This window comes from Prunus persica, chromosome G6 (assembly GCF_000346465.2).
Source record: "Prunus persica cultivar Lovell chromosome G6, Prunus_persica_NCBIv2, whole genome shotgun sequence".
Lineage (NCBI taxonomy): Eukaryota > Viridiplantae > Streptophyta > Magnoliopsida > Rosales > Rosaceae > Prunus > Prunus persica.
In genome coordinates, this window is record NC_034014.1 from 23,308,614 (window position 1) to 23,324,800 (window position 16,187).

Here is a 16,187-nt window from a genome sequence, read left to right on the forward strand (position 1 = left end):
CGTTGCCTGAACGCTAAATTCATGTTGTGTAAACTCAATAAATTATATATGGCCAAGTGAAAAATAATGGAAATAACACTAACCTAACCTAGTATTCATTCATACAGGTAAAAAATGAATTCACAAAGTGCTAAAAGACGGTTAAGTTCATAATTTGACAGACGAAATGGTGAATATTGTAACAGTTTTAAAAGATATGGACAAAATTGTTACATAGTTCCCAAAGACAATAATGCAAAATATCATAAAAAAAGGTTGCGAAATATAATCGACAAAATAAAAAAATGATAGAAAAAAAAAAGAAAAAAAAGAAAAAAGAAAAAAAAGCGCGTCTATGACGGCAATGCATGAATAATGATGGTCGGCCGTGGCCCGTGGAGATTGCGAGGAGGTCACGGAACCATCCCATTTGACGGGTTTACATAGTTTAGTGCTCACATAAAAACACACACCCATTCGTACACACGCGCACGTGCGGCTTACGCGCCTTTTATAAGTTTATAGCGCCAACGCCCACACAAGCAGCAGAAACTAGATAGATAATCACAAACTTTGAAATAACCAAAATCGAAGCCAACCACCAAAACTCTCTCTCCATCTCTCTCCCGGACACGCTCTTCTGGCGGCGCGTCGAATTCAGTCGCGGCAGAACTATGGGACAGTCTTCTTCCTTTCCCGAGGCTCCAGCGGAGCATGGTCATAGAGAAATCTCAACCAGCCGCCGGTTCAGCTTCAAACCGATGCCGATTCTTTCCTCCTCGCCAGTTCAGCCCGACGAAGAACCGGACTTTTACGAGGAAGTCACTCACGGACGAGACTACACTGCCGATCTTCCCGACGAGTGTTTGGCCAGTATTTTCCATTTCCTCGGCTCCGGCGACCGGAAACAGAGTTCGCTCGTCTGCCACCGTTGGTTCCGAGTGGACGGCCAGAGCCGGCACCGCCTCTCTCTCAAAGCCCAAGCCGGGCTCCTCCCTTTCCTGCCTTCTCTCTTCGTTCGCTTCGACTCGGTCACGAAGCTCGCGCTTCGCTGCGATCGCAAATCGATCAGCCTCGACGACGACGCTTTGGTCCTGATCTCGATCCGCTGCAAGAGCCTCACGCGGCTCAAGCTTCGTGGCTGCCGCGAAATCACCGACCTAGGGATGGCCTCGTTCGCGCAGAACTGTAAAGGCTTGAAGAAGCTATCGTGCGGCTCGTGCATGTTCGGTTCCAAAGCCATGAACGCCGTCGTCGAGCACTGCACGGCGCTCGAGGAGCTCTCGGTGAAGCGGCTCCGTGGCGTCCAAGACGGCTCCGAGCCGATCGGCGCAGAGATGGCGTCGTCCTCGCTGAAATCTATAACCTTGAAGGAGATACTTAATGGACAGTGCTTTGGACCGCTTATAGTCGGTTCGAAAAATCTCAAGACTTTGAAGCTAATCCGCTGTTTGGGGGATTGGGATAGGGTTTTGGAAAAGCTTGGAAATGGATATCGGGGTTTGATTGAAATTCACCTAGAGAGGTTGCAAGTGACCGATTTGGGGCTTTCGGGGATTTCGAAATGCTCGAATTTGGAGGTCTTGCACATTGTTAAGGCTCCTGAGTGTTCGAATTTTGGTCTTATTTGTGTTGCCGAACACTGTAAACTACTGAGGAAGCTTCACATTGATGGATGGAGGACGAATAGGATTGGGGATGAGGGTTTGATTGCCATAGCTAAAGAGTGCCCAAACATACAAGAGCTTGTTCTGATTGGCGTCAATCCCACCTCTTTGAGCTTGACGGCAATAGCTTCCAATTGCCAGAAGCTGGAAAGGTTGGCGCTTTGCGGTAGTGGCTCAATTGGGGATGCAGAGTTTGCTTGCATTGCTGCAAAATGCGTGGCGCTGAAGAAGCTTTGTATCAAGGGGTGCCCAATTTCCAATGTTGGTCTTGAAATGCTTGCTTGGGGTTGTCCTAGTTTGGCCAAGATTAAGGTCAAGAAGTGCAGAGGAGTGAGCGGTGAGGCCGCAGAGTGGTTGCGGGAACGGAGAGGATCCTTGACTGTGAATTGGGATGCTGGTGAAATTGGATCAATCGATCCTAGTGGCTGTGCAAGTGGAGCTGTGGAAAGCGGGATGGAGTTTCAGATGGATCACGTAGCTGTTGCTATTGCTCCATCAAGTAGCAATGGTCCATTGGCATTGTTTAGAACAAAGTTTGGGTTTTTTTCAGGTAGGAGCTTTGTTCCATGCACATTCAGAAGGTGGCCAGTTAGTGAGAGTAGTTCCAGTGGAAACTCGTAGGGAATCTTTATGTGGGCGACCGAAGTTGCCTTCGGTGCCTCAGCTCACGTTGTCATGTTGTTTTACATTACAGTTAATTGGTCAATTGAATTTCTTCTGTATTCATTTTCGGCCTTATGATGCTGTGTTGGATTTTTGTTCGCAAAGAAATGCCTTCAGAAAAGCTGGCATTCAAGTTGTACTTATTTAGGTCAATTGTCCAGGAAACATACCTACTTCATTTTCTGCAGTTTTGGTAATTTGCTTCTTTGAGAACTTGTTTACTTTTTCCTACATTTTCCCCTTGATATCATTTGTCCCTCCTTTTTTTTGGGTCGTTTTTTATTATCTGAGCTGAAGGTAGTTTGTGGATTCTTTCTACTATTAGATTGGTAAGACTTGTGTGGCTTGTTTCTACTATTAGATTGGTAGGACTTGTGTGGCTTGTTTCTACTATTGTGATCGATGGAATATATGCGCGGGATGGTGTTGAGTTTTGATGCAGGAAGTGCTTTATAATCAGTTTTTGCTCGATCAAAGAGAATCCAAAACTGCTTGTATTTGTTTTCTGATCTGTGTGGTTGTGTTGGTTGAGTTTGAATTCATGCTGCATATAGCCCTTGTGCAATTTAATGTGATATGGGTGATACTGTTGTATTGAGAGGCCTTTTGGAGTGTGATGCATTGATTCTGTTCTAAGTGCCTGAGTGGGTTGAGGCTTGAGGGTTTGGTTTTATTTGAGTAACAGATCAGACTTTTGCAGCTAGCTTCGACTTGAAAAGGCAAAGCAAGCAATTATACAAAGTTGAAAAAGGCAAAGGGTTTTGGTTTGGACAAGTGGTTAAGAGAGACAGCTTGTGAGTGTTACAGAAGCATTGTTCCTGAATTTCTTCCAACATTTAAGGTCATGGTGGTTTGCTTGCATGCTTGTCCTCCCGGCAGTATTATTGCCAGCGTGAAAAAAAGCTATTGGGTATATCTTGCAAGATTGTGCAGCCGAACCAACTTGACCCTCCTTTTTCTTCAATATTCCCACTTATTGTTGTAGCAGATTGTGTGTTCCTCTAAATAGGGCTGTTATATAATTATTACCAAGCTATCTCAACTGTTTATTACCAACCCAAATTATTAGTTGGGATTTAAAGAATAGATCACATGTTTACTGATCTATAATTGAGGGATGTGACTTTTGATCCCAAAAAATAAAATTGGGGGATGAGACTTAGTAGGTTAAGGAGAATTGTAACCTTGAAACTTTAAAAATTGTGTGATGATATAATGGGTAAGAAGTGAACTTATGATGATGTTTTTTTAAGTACAAACTATAGTCTAAATTACAAGGGATGAATGGATTTTTCACACAGACACAATTATGATGCCGTGAGAATTCAAACTTGAGGTTGAGGCCTGTGGTCTGCAAGTTAAGACTTTTTTCTACTCGGCTAGATCCCATTGACTATTATGGGTTATTTTTCCAACAATGACATGGTACCATGATTCTCCACCCAAAGATTCCAATTCCTTCAAAATTAGGAATTGAATTCATAATATTGTGTGCTCCTCACTAGTGTTTTTATTTTCCATAATTAGTAAACACACAAATAATGTGTATTTTGAATGCAACTCCTTATTTTAATTCTGATTATGGATAAATTAAAATATCATGATATAGGAAATGACGCCCCAAATTATTGTTTTATAACAAATCCAAGGGCAAAAGAATAAGGCAAAAGAAAATCTATATATACTAGCCCCTCCAATTGGTTTTCTTTTTTCTTTTATATTTTATTTTTAGAGTTAAGAAAAGATAATATAGGTAGTTATGTTCCATAAAAGTAGGACCTATTATCTGATTTTGTTTTCAATTTTAATTTTGTTTAATATGAAAAAGTGTGAATATACCATATTATCCTCATTTAATTAATAATTTTTATTCTTAATATTTGAATTAACCAAGGGCATTTTATATTATTTTGAATGTTTCACCATTCTCTGACGTTATAACAATACAGTCCTCTGTCTGTGATAAATGCCGTATGTTCGCTGTCGGCAGGGTGCATGAGTATATGATTGTACCCCGAATAAGCATCCATGAAGCTGAGCAGATTGTGACCGGCAGTGGTGTCTACGAGCTGGTCGATTCGTGGCAACGGAAAGCTATATTCGGACAGGCCTTGTTCAGATCGGTATAGTCTTGGCACATTCGCCAATCGCCTTTCGTCTTCCGAACCATCACAGAGTTCGCCAGCCATACAGGGTATGTAGCTTCTCTGATAAAATCGATAGCTTGGAGCTTGCCAACTTCGGTTCTCATGACCTCGTACCGTTCGACATCATACGACCGGTGCTTTTGACACACATGTTTATAAGTGGGGGAGATACTGAGCTTGTGGCTGATGACCTCGGGGGAAATGCCTGGCATATCGTCATATAACCAGGCTAACACTTTGGAGTGGTGCCGTAAGAACTCAATAAATTCTGCTCAGAGGGCTAGGGTGAGTGTGGTGCCGATTTTGACGCATCGATCGGGTTGCTCTTCGTTCAAGACTATCGTTTCTAATTCTTCGATGGGTTACGCTTGTGGCGTGGGCGTTTCATCCTTTGGGTCGTCAATTGGTTCTGCACCGTTCGGCGTGGCCTTGAAGGTGAAAGTCTCCCAAGGGGGTTTGAGGGCTGCCGATTTAAGAGCTGTTGCATAGCAAGTTCGTGCGTTAAGCCGGTTTCATCTGATTGTGCCTGTGCCGTAGCTAGTTGGGAATTTCATCAGCAACATGTGGAGTGAAAGGTGCACCTTGATGCCAGCCAGTGCCGTTCGGTCTATTATGACGTTGTATGCTGTTGGACAATCGACTATGAGGAATTTGTCGTATATCATTGTTTTTCGTGGGGCAATGTTGGAGGCGATGGGCAAATTGACGCGGCCGATTGGTTGAACCAGGTCCCTAGAGAAACTGAGTAGAGGCGTCAGCTGCCGATTGATGTGGCTATCGTCTATTCCCAATTCCCCAAATGCGTCGGCAAAGATTACGTTTACCGAACTTCCTATATCAATCAGCACTCGTCCCACATCGAAGTCGGCAATTTCTGCTCGTATGATCATTGGGTCATCATGGGGTAAAGGATCCCTTCTTCTTCCTCCTTGTGGAATGTGATGGGTTTCCACCGAACTTTCGGTACTTTATGGTGCCGATTGACCTCTATGCCGAAGACTTGTGGGTATTGTGCGACTCAGACGTATTGCTTTCTCGAACGGTTGGATTTACCCGCCAGAGTAGGGCCTCCGCTGATGATGCAGATCATGTTAATTTGTCGATTCGCGTTCGGAACTAGCACTTGTGGTGGTCTAGCGATGTACTGATCCAGCTTGCCCTCCCGAATCAAACGCTTGACGATTTTTCTCAGACTTATGCATTCTTCGGTATTATGACTGTTGTGCTGGTGGTACCGGCAGAATTTGCCAGTATCCCGATTGTCCTGTCTATTGGGTTTCTGATTGGCCGACTTCGGTATTATCTCGTGCTCGTTCATGAGAACAGCCTCGTTAGTGGTGTTCAGCAAGGTGAAGACTTCATGACTGCGGTCATGATTTGGTAAGGGCGCTCGATGGTCGTTGCAATCATATTTACCTTTTCCTTTCTTCGAGTGCCCTTGCCGAGTGTCGAAATTGTCTTTCCGTTTTTTGCTCACCGGATACCTTTTTGTCCTTTCAACCGAGGTGTATGGTGGTCCTTGTGCCGAATAATTCTTCATTACTTGCTCCTCCTGGCTCAGATTTAGAGTTGAAGTATTTGGCTTTTGTGTGAATTGTTGCCTGCTTCATCAATTCGTCATAGGTGCACCAGTTGTTACTGTGTACCAGGTACCGAAAGTGTGAGGACCGAATGCCACTCTTGAAGGCGTCGTAGGCTGCCCTATCGTCAGTTTCGAGATACCTCGAGTACTCATGGCTGAAGAGCGCAACGTATTCTCTCAGGGGCTCGTCCTCCCTCTGCCGAATCATGTACAGATCATGGGCAGAATACAGACGATCCGTCTGGATCATGAAATGATTGAGAAAAATATGTTTCAACTCTTTGAAGGAGTCTACCGTTCCTAGTTCCAACCGGTTGAACCAATTTAAGGCTGCTCCGGTAAGCGCCGACGGGAATAGCAGGCATTGCCCTTCGTCGCTAAGACCTTTGCATCCCACGGCAGACTAGAAGGAGTGGAGGTGCGTTAGGGGGTCTTCTACTCCAGTGTAGAACGGTATGCGCAGTGGCTGCACATCCTTGTCCTGCCTGGAATGCTTGATGCGTTCGGTGAACGGTCCTAGTCGAAGCTTCCCCTAATCCAGCTCCTAAGTGCGAGCTCGGTCATCTTCCATCTTCTGGACTTTCTGAAAGAGGAGTCGGATGACGAGGTCTTGGCTAGGAATCCCTTCGGATCCATAATCCTCCGACTGTCCCTGTGACCTCAACGGGTTAACCTCAAAGTACCGCGTTGGTGTTGCCAAACGGTAGGTTAACTCTTGAGTTTTGGAAGGAACATACTTGTGGTCTGATTATGCTGTGGATTCCAGACCCTAGACTTTCCGATTGGGGATTTATTTCCCAGAACCCTTGTTCATGAATCTTTGAGGTGCGCACCGATCCTCATAAGAGACCTCCGCCTTTCAAGTTCCTGATCATTAAGCCGATGGCGACAATCGGAGTAAACCTTCTTCGGCATGTGGGGTTTGTCTTTAGGAGCCGGAACTACCAGGTGCTTGGAGGGCGCAGGCGTAGCCTTTGCCCCCTTCTTACCTTTCTTTTGCCGACTTGGAGTCTGCAAGCTCTGGGAGGATTGAGTGGTTTGGATATTTTGCGTTTATTGCTGATTGAGCAGTTGCTGGGTTTCGTCCACTTTGGAAGAGAGAAGGTTGTTATCTTCCTGTAGCTTAGCCATGTCCTGCCGAAGGAAGTGATTTGTGCTAGAAGCTCGGCTTCGGCAGTGGTTTGTATTATGGGTGAATTGCCGAAAGGAGTGCAAGGGGGGTAGCGCTGGGCTAGCTCCGCTTTGCCTTCCGAATGGTAACCATTCTTCTAGCAAACGTACAGATACTGAAGTGGTCCCCATGTGTTTAGGGGTCGATTCAGATCGTCTTCCCATAGATGACGCCAAACTGTTGATGCGAAAAAGTGGTTTGGCACTTATGTGCTAAACAGAAAAGGAATAGATGTATGATTAATGTATTCCCGTTTGAGTTCAATTGGTTCAGGTACGAATGGAAGTGCTCTTTCAAACATTGAATCTTTTTGCTCATTAAGAATGCACACCCTGTTTCTATTACTAGTCAGTTTTCTTCGTTTAGCTAGAATTATATATGAAACTCATTGTGATATTTCTATCACCTGACAATAGTTTCAAAAAATTCTGCCTGGTACATTTTACAAATTCCCTTGGGTTGAATTCTAGCTGAACAAAGAATGACGGACTGGTGGATTTTGTTAAATTTGAAAAAAAAAAAAACTCGTGAACACGTCTCCAGCAGTTTTCTCTTTCCCCTGTTCAAATTTGCTCCTCTGTGTCTTCATTTTCTATTTGATTGGCAACTAGGGACAGACCAAAGAAACCGGAAGGTAATAACAAATGACCAATCATTCCAACTTAACATTTGATTCCTATGGTGAAAACAATGAAGTCAATCAACCAACATCTGATTCCTGTGATCCTTCCAAAATCAATGTAATCATGTGTATGGAATGTTTTATACATGGGTGTGTCTTATACAGTTTCAAGCAACAGCAAACCTGCTTCATTCACTATCAAAATCATCATCCCCGAAAGAGAAAACTGAAGCATCAGCAGCTATTGCCCTAATATCCTCTGCCCCAGATGAGCTCAGCTTGCTGGAGTGATGGACTAGGTGAGATTTTTCAGCTCCATCGCTAGTTGGTTTTTTCAAAGAACTACTCTTTGGGGTATCCTCACTTCTGGTGTTAGATACATGATTAGGTGCTGGAAGTCCGGTGCTAGAATTACCTTGCGCTTGTGTGCTCTTTATATCCCCAGCCTCCTCTCCATCACTATCTGAAAATACATCATCACCATCTTCACGCTGAGGAGTTTTATTTTGATTGGGATTAGCTGCAACACCATGACTTGAAGCAGAGGCATCACTTAAGCTACCATCAGGTTTTCTACTGGAAGAATCTGCTTTAGCTTTTGTAGGTAATGTACCATCATAGTCTACCATCACAACTTCAACCTGAAATCCTGGAGAAGGTAATTTTCTCTGCAAATCACAACCAACAGCTTCTCACCAGCAAGCACCAAGAAGAAATAGAAACAGATGGTAGAAAAAGGGAGACATGATCTACATCTGATATACATTATATATGTCATAAGGTCACACCATTTACCTCCTCAAAACCATCGAGGTCATCTGCGGTTAAGATTTTTCTGTTATCTGTCATTGTATTTAACCAGCTGGAAGTAAAAAAACAAAGGGAATAATTACGAAAGAAATCATAAATGATGTTACAAACAATGCATGACACAAGTTACAGATCTCTACATTCTTCATTAAAACAGTGAAGGACAGTTCAGTCATAACATAAACAAGAGTAAAATAAAGAATCGGTGTACAGACCAATAGAAATCTCCTTGACTATCATGGAAATGGATTTTGAAATCCCCCGCTAACTCAGCCAGACCAGGCTCCCCTGGTAGAGCAAAAACTACAATCCCTTTCTTCCGTGCATTGATCCAGAAATCCTCTGGCTGAAAAAAATGAGTTGGGGACCTTTAAATAAGGAATTCAATACATGTCGACATAGGTGTTAAGGAGATCAAATAACAGGCATACAATTAATGTGCACCCATTTTATTTTAACAAGCACTTACCATTAAATCTTTTGTTTTTGGATGTTTTCTTGATGAAAATGAAATTCCTGTGGATTAAGGAAAACATCTTGATAAGTGACATAAAAAAATGACAAGCGCAGTGCATAGCCTTCTAAATGTGCAAAAGTGGGAAAAAAAAATTTCTATCCATTTGACATTATACAAAAAAGAAAGCACAAGAAATTGCAGGAATCAACAACTGACATTATATACTGTTAAGTTTCGTCACAAGTTACAGAGATTTCCTCTCATGATCAGGCCTTATAAAAACATGCACGTGCAAGAAAACTAAACAATCAAACATCAGTGCGAAGAGGATAATCACACGTACACACACGAACAAACAAAATGTATTGTCATTACAGCATCAAGGATTGTATTCATACACAAGGGTAACTCTGAACAATTCCAAGACTCTCAACAATGCAAACTGCACAAGAGAGTAGTTGGAATTGGACACAATTGCATTCCGGTTTTGCTGTTGTGTGAGGTTGAGGTCCAGGCAAAATTCATCAATTTGCTCGTTGAGTAGAGTTGGAAACCTCCGTGAGAAGAGTGATGTCATAGACCTCTTCTTAGAGGACTATTACAAAGCCTCTCCAGATCTGAGACATAAGAAGGAGCCACCGTTCAACGACTTTCTCTGGAGGCTCCTAGAGAGGCCCGTGGTGGAGGTTTCCAATGCTGCCGCCAAGAAGACCAGGGCTGAGAGCAGCAGCGCTTGCTCATTTGAACAAGTTTGGCAGCTTTTGGTTCTCAACGAGGACATCAGCAAGCATGTATGTCTGTGTTTCGTTTCATGCATTTGATGATTCTGTGACACAACAAATTAATTAGCCTATTAGTGTCTCTGCTCACAGATGCCATTATACAACTGATGCATAAAAGATTGGATAGGCAATTGAAGCACTGTGTGTGTACATCAATAACCATTTGGGTGTAGTAGGTTAAAGCTTTGGTATATATCAATCCAATGTTAGTGTCTGTCCTTGATATTGCTTAAATTAATTGTTAGGTGGCATTAAGAATGAATGATACAGAGTGACTGACTAATATGAGAAATTTCTGTCTAGTGTTGTGACGTCTTTGATTGTGTCATATGAACCTCCTGCAGGTTTTTGTGAGAGACTTTGTCCCTAGTGGTTTGGCCAGACTCATGAAAAATGACCCCGATGGACAAAGTGTAAAGACTTTCCTGCTACAGACCCCGCGCCTCCAAGGTTGGGGGACGGCTATTGATGAATTTACACCTGTAAGAGCTGAACCTGTAGATTCTGCTTTATGGTGGATCGTTTTATTGAGATCATACATCGAAGGCACTGGTGACCGTACATTCAAAGAGAATCTTGAGGTGCAGAAGGCGTTGAAACTAATTTTCCACCGTTTCCTGTCAGTTAGCTTTGACACATTCCCGACACTTCTCTGTGCAGACGGATGTTGCATGATTGATAGCAGGATGGTGAGTCTTCTTTTTTGACAGTTTCTAGGATTCTTGATACATTTAGCAAGATTATATAAAATTACTCGATACCCGACTTCAAGGGATAACATAACTAGAGGCTCCACTGAACTGAATTTCACCACATTTACTTGCTTTTCTGAACAAGGGATTCATGGTTATCCAATTGAGATTCAAGCTCTTTTCTACTTTGCATTGAGGTGTGCATGGGGACTGTTGGAGCAAGAGCTACATGCTAAGGAACTCCTTGAGCAAATAGATAAGCGCCTCACAGATCTACGCTTTCACATCCAGAACTATTACTGGCTTGATGTTGCACAGCTAAACAACATATACCGCTACAAAACCAAGGAGTATTCCTCTACTGCTGCCGGCAAGTTTAATGTCGTTCCAGATTCCATCCCTGCATGGGTTTTTGATTTCATGCCGTTGCGAGGAGGGTATTTCATTGGCAATGTTAGCACAGGTTGAATGGACTTCAGGTGGTTTTTAGTGGGGAATTGTATTGCCATCCTTAGCTCTCTAGCAACACCTGAGCAAGCTACAGCTATTATGGACTTGATTGAAGAGCACTGGGAGGTCTTGATTGGGGAGATACCCCTGAAAATTGCGTACCCAGCATTAGAGGGACATGAGTGGAGGGTTATCACAGGGTCTGATCCGAAGAACACGGCATGGAGTTATCACAATGGTGGCTCGTGGCCAAGTAAGTGTCCTGGAGTTAGCTCTCCTCCTTTTTATATTTATCTTTGTTAACTGCTATGTAGTAGTTATGTTTATCCTTTTTTGCACCTCCAATAGTTTTATTTTACTATTTGAATGCATAGTGCTAGCCTAATTCGACTGGAGACATTTCAATTACTTGTGAAGAACACTTCCCAATTATAGAGGAGTAGGCTTGTTGTTGATTTTGTTAAGTGGATGGAATTATGCTACAAGTATCTTCACATGTAGTCAGGGGATGAAAAGCAAGGATCGTCTAAACATCTTTATTATTGGTTCCAGCCACTGTTTCAATCAAAATCTTTAGGTGCGTACATGAATTTCTCATCGTAGTTTGTGGCATTTTGTTGCAGCACTGCTTTGGTTGTTTACCGCGGCATGTATCAAGGCTAGCAGGCTGGAGATGGCGAAGAGAGCCATCGAACAAGTGGAGCAGCGGATGTCGAAAGACAATTGGCCAGAGTACTATGACGGAAAGGTGGGCAGATACGTAGGCATGGAAGCAAGAAAGTTGGTGCCGAGGACCGTCGCAGGATATCTGGTGACCAAACTGATGATGGAAAACCCTGCTACACTTCATGTAGTCTCTCTTCAAAATTGAACCCTTTGTGAGTTGCAGTTGTGTGACTCGTTAACATGATTTTCTAGTATGCTACTGAGATATACAACCCCTGCATTTTCTTTTTCAGTTTCTTAATATCTGGTTTTGAATAGTATATGGTCTATAGGCATTTTGGAAAGTAATGCAACATGGCCATTGTTCTGCTTATCAATTATTTGGCCAAGTATTTCAAGCTTTTATGAACAAAATTTGCCTCCTCTTTTCCTGCCAAATTCAGTTTGATAGGTGTGCAAATATTTTTCTTTGTGTTTTTGATAAAATTATTTTTACAAATGTGCCAAATTTGTTATTTGGGGAAATAAGTAATGTGGAAACAATATGTATTCAAAAGGCTTGTAGCTCAAGTGTTTAAGATAAGTTGAGATTTGTTTTCCACTCAATATATAGACAGGGCCGAAAGCAACTATATATAACGACTCTTAGTATAGGTCCATAAACACCCTAGAGAAGCTTTAACTCTTCATTATATATTATATATACTTCCAATATCTTAGCTATCTTACCCTATGGACGAACCTCATCAAATCGCATTGCTTCTTCTTCCATATCTCTGTCTGATACTCCTGATATGTTGTTTAATGAGGAATCATCAACAAGTAGAACAGAGAAAAATAGGGTCAAATTCAATCTGCAAGCAAATCCATTGGGGGCTGGAAATGTAAAATCTGAGGCGTTAAATTTCTTATTAAAATCAAAAGGAAAAAAAATAGAAAAAGAAAACAATGAGAAGTATCCAAATTCAATTGCAATGTAGAGAGTAGTTTTATATTAGAGTTGCTACCTCTGCTGCTGGTGGCTTTGCTACCTCTCCTCACATGCTTCTGGAGCGAAGATATAACAAACTAACTAACTTTGGGTGGGAAAATATCAAGTGTCAAGCTGATTAAGAACAAAAAATTATGGCTTTGAGCCCAATCCATGACTTGAACAAGAACAAGTGTCAAAGTCTGTACTTTTACTCTTTGACTGCTGATTATGGCTTTGTAAAATACTACTAAATCTTGTTGAGAAATGGTAGGGAGAAAATGAAAAATTAGTCTTGGATCTTCTTGAGTTGCTAGTTATGGACCAAATTTGGGTTTGATTTTGTTTATGACGTTTCTCCTGTTGCCATATCTCATTATCGAAATGATAATGTGAGCCAGTTTGTGTAGTGGGCTGCTTGTAGGAGTGTTCATGAAATTAGAACTATATGATGCTCAATGGAATAGTGACAAATTTTGGGCTTAGAATTTAGAAATTGGTGCACACGTGAAAGGAGTTTGTTATTGCAAAGTACGTTCCCTGCTAGAGGTGCTGTTGATTGTCTTTTTAAAAAATTTGTTGTTTCTGTCTGTAAGGATAGCATCTTGGCCTTTGGAACAGATTATGGCTAAGATTAGTGCTGAGGTATTATTAGGTAGTTAAAGACTAGATTGTTTAATGTAAAGCATGTTTTGTCTCTCCATCTATATTGAAAGGCAGGATGCCTTTAGCTGCGCTGAGATTCTTCTCTCTGTTCATGTTCCTTTTTCCTCTGTCTTGGAAAACTTTCAATTTCTTCATTGGTACCATTGGCGATTGTCATAGGTTCTTTTGATAGATATCGGTTTTGTTAAATAATTTCTGTACTTGGTGTACGGTAACTGTTTTGAAGGCTAATGGCACAAATTTGTGATGGCAGATTAAGAGCGAAAGAGAGTCTGCTGAAAGTTGTGTGAAAGACTTCATCTTTGGATCAAAAAGACAACCTGGAAGAGAAATTGGGAAGCTGTCCCTTAACAGTGCAAAGGAACATCTTCTTTTTACAGCAAGTGGAGGAGGCATTCGCTTTCTGGAAGGTGATCTGGTACATCCTGCTGAGTGTATGCAGCAGTTACTAAAGAAAGCTAGGCGTCATAGAGTCAATGTTGATGGCAACGTCTGTACTCACTGTCATGGTAACCACTTTGGTTCTTGAGGTAATTTCTTTTTCTTTTATCTACTGCAGCTGAAGCATGGAAATTCTCTTACGAATTTCTGTAATCTTTGCAATATAGGCATGTGCAATTTATAGGTATAAAGAGATTAAATTAAAGCATATGCAGATTAACAATATGTCAAAAATTTCATGTTGTTTAGAGTAACATATATATTGTTTAGAGTAGTAAACGTAGACGTTCTAGAATGAAACATACATGAATTTGTGTGGAAGTGCAGCAGTTCAGGATACAGGATTGAAAGACTAAGGCAAGAGGAAATCTGTTTTAGCCCTCAGGAACTTTTAAGTTACAAGCCAGAATCCCTCTGCATTGTTGTTTTCTCTCATCCAGTTTAAGAATCCATAAGTTTCTTCATCCGTAAAGTTCATATTAGTTTCCCAAAACTATTTCTAACAAAATGCTGCAGATTGTTTGAGAAGGAAAATAACACTGATTTACAACTGCCAATTGGTACTGTATAAACATACATGTGGTAGTAAAAATTTCGGATATGTCAAAAATTGTTTTTAGCATATTGTAAGAATTCTGGAAGTAACATTTAGTCCTGTGTACTCCATCATTCTCCGAAATGAACTGGACTCCTGAAAGCCGGTCGCATAAGATTTCAGAGACACTTAGCTGCTATTCTGCCATATGAGTTACATCTCCTTGATCTCTTATACTACCCCAAAACTTCTGATTGCTTTGTCCAACTGAAACGGAATATTAATATATACCATAGTCTGAAATATCGATAATATCGACGAAATATCGAGGATATTTCGGTTTTTTCGAATCACGGATATTTCGGAACATATCCATGTACATATCGTATAAATATCGACAATATCGGCGATAATATCGAAAAATATCGATGTCGATAATTTCGCTCACATTTCAGCAATATTTTGTCAAAATATCGGTGTAATATCGCTAAAATATCGATGTAAAGGAAAACAAAAGAAAAAAAAAGGGAAAAATGGGAGGAAAAAGCACAATGAACCCCTCCCATTTTACTCCTCCAACACCTTAACCACCATATCACTTATGTTTTTGTGATAATATGCTCAAATATTTATATTTATATGGGTGACATGTTAACAATTACATGCAAAACTATTTTGGGGATTTATCATTTGATGACTACCCTTCACAATACACTTACTCTACACATAGAGATGATGAAGTTAGTGAAAAATTTGAACCTCATAGGAACTCTATATGGTACTAAGTCACTCATGTATATTACCATGCAATGTATAAAGTGTGAAATATTATAGTAAATCATCATATATAAATGATTATGGTGTGTTTAATCTTTTTTCATTAATTACTACATATTTTTTACACTCACAGTGTTTGCCCGCTTGCTGTATAATCAACTTAAATCAGTTAAATCCATCATGCAATACATTTCCTTCTAATTTTTTGTGATAAACTAATAGACAATTGACTAAATAAACATTCTCCAAAGTTTCAATAAAAATTTCCAAGTTTTTCTTACAATTTCCGTGGTTTTTATTTAATTTTTATCGATATCGATAATATCCCGATATTTCCATCGAAATTTCCATATTTTTGAACTACCGATATTTCCGATATCATCGATATTTTAGACCTTAATATATACCACTCATGTTCATATATCCCCTTTATTGGTAGATACTGCATGCTCTAATATGGTAATTAATGTCTGTAGCTAATTGAGGAGCCATTTCCAATGCTTGCCCCTCATGACCTTCGCAATTGAGTTCAAAGTGGATGAGAGAGAGTCAGTTAGGTTCATCTCCATACTCTTATACGTAAACCCACGAGTCTTGGACGTTAGGACTCATTAACTTTTACTTTTTGTTTGTTATTTCTTTCAAAACCATAAATAAAAAGTCAACGGGTATAGCCGAGTGGTCTCACATTTTAACCTCCGTGGCACCATAGCAATGTCGTTTCATGTACTGTTAATTTTGCCTTTTGATGGGGGATGCAACTTTTTAGTGTCGTTTCATGTACACGACGCAGTTATCTTCGCACTATAAATACACGTACTACACTTAAATTGTTGAAATTAGCACTAATTAAGAAAGCAATTTGTGGAACCTACCTATCAAAATAAAATTTTTTTAATGACGCACAATCATAGATAGCTAGCTCTAACTAAGTTGCTCAAAACGTTCTTCAAAATTAATGCAAGCTATATAATATAAATGGTTGCTATCTAATGATGAATAAATTCACTAATAAACTAGTGGTGCTTTCCCTGATTGGCTACTCTTCTTCAACTCTCAAACGCTCCAACAACATTGATAGGTTGAGATTCTAGTCGAACAGCAACTTCT

The 16,187-nt window shown here is 40.8% G+C and overlaps 1 protein-coding gene and 1 pseudogene across 1 annotated transcript; both read left to right on the top strand.

Annotated features, from left to right (window-relative positions):
- Positions 504-2,554, top strand: LOC18772367 (F-box protein SKIP2). Its single transcript, XM_007204963.2, has one exon. The coding sequence runs from the start codon at positions 654-656 to the stop codon at positions 2,265-2,267; it is 1,614 nt and encodes a 537-aa protein (XP_007205025.1). The 5' UTR covers positions 504-653; the 3' UTR covers positions 2,268-2,554.
- On the top strand, positions 9,459-11,893 carry LOC18772783 (annotated as a pseudogene).

Coding starts and splice junctions, on each gene's coding strand:
- LOC18772367 (XM_007204963.2), top strand. CDS start 654: ATGGGACAGTCTTCTTCCTTTCCCGAGGCTCCAGCGGAGCATGGTCAT.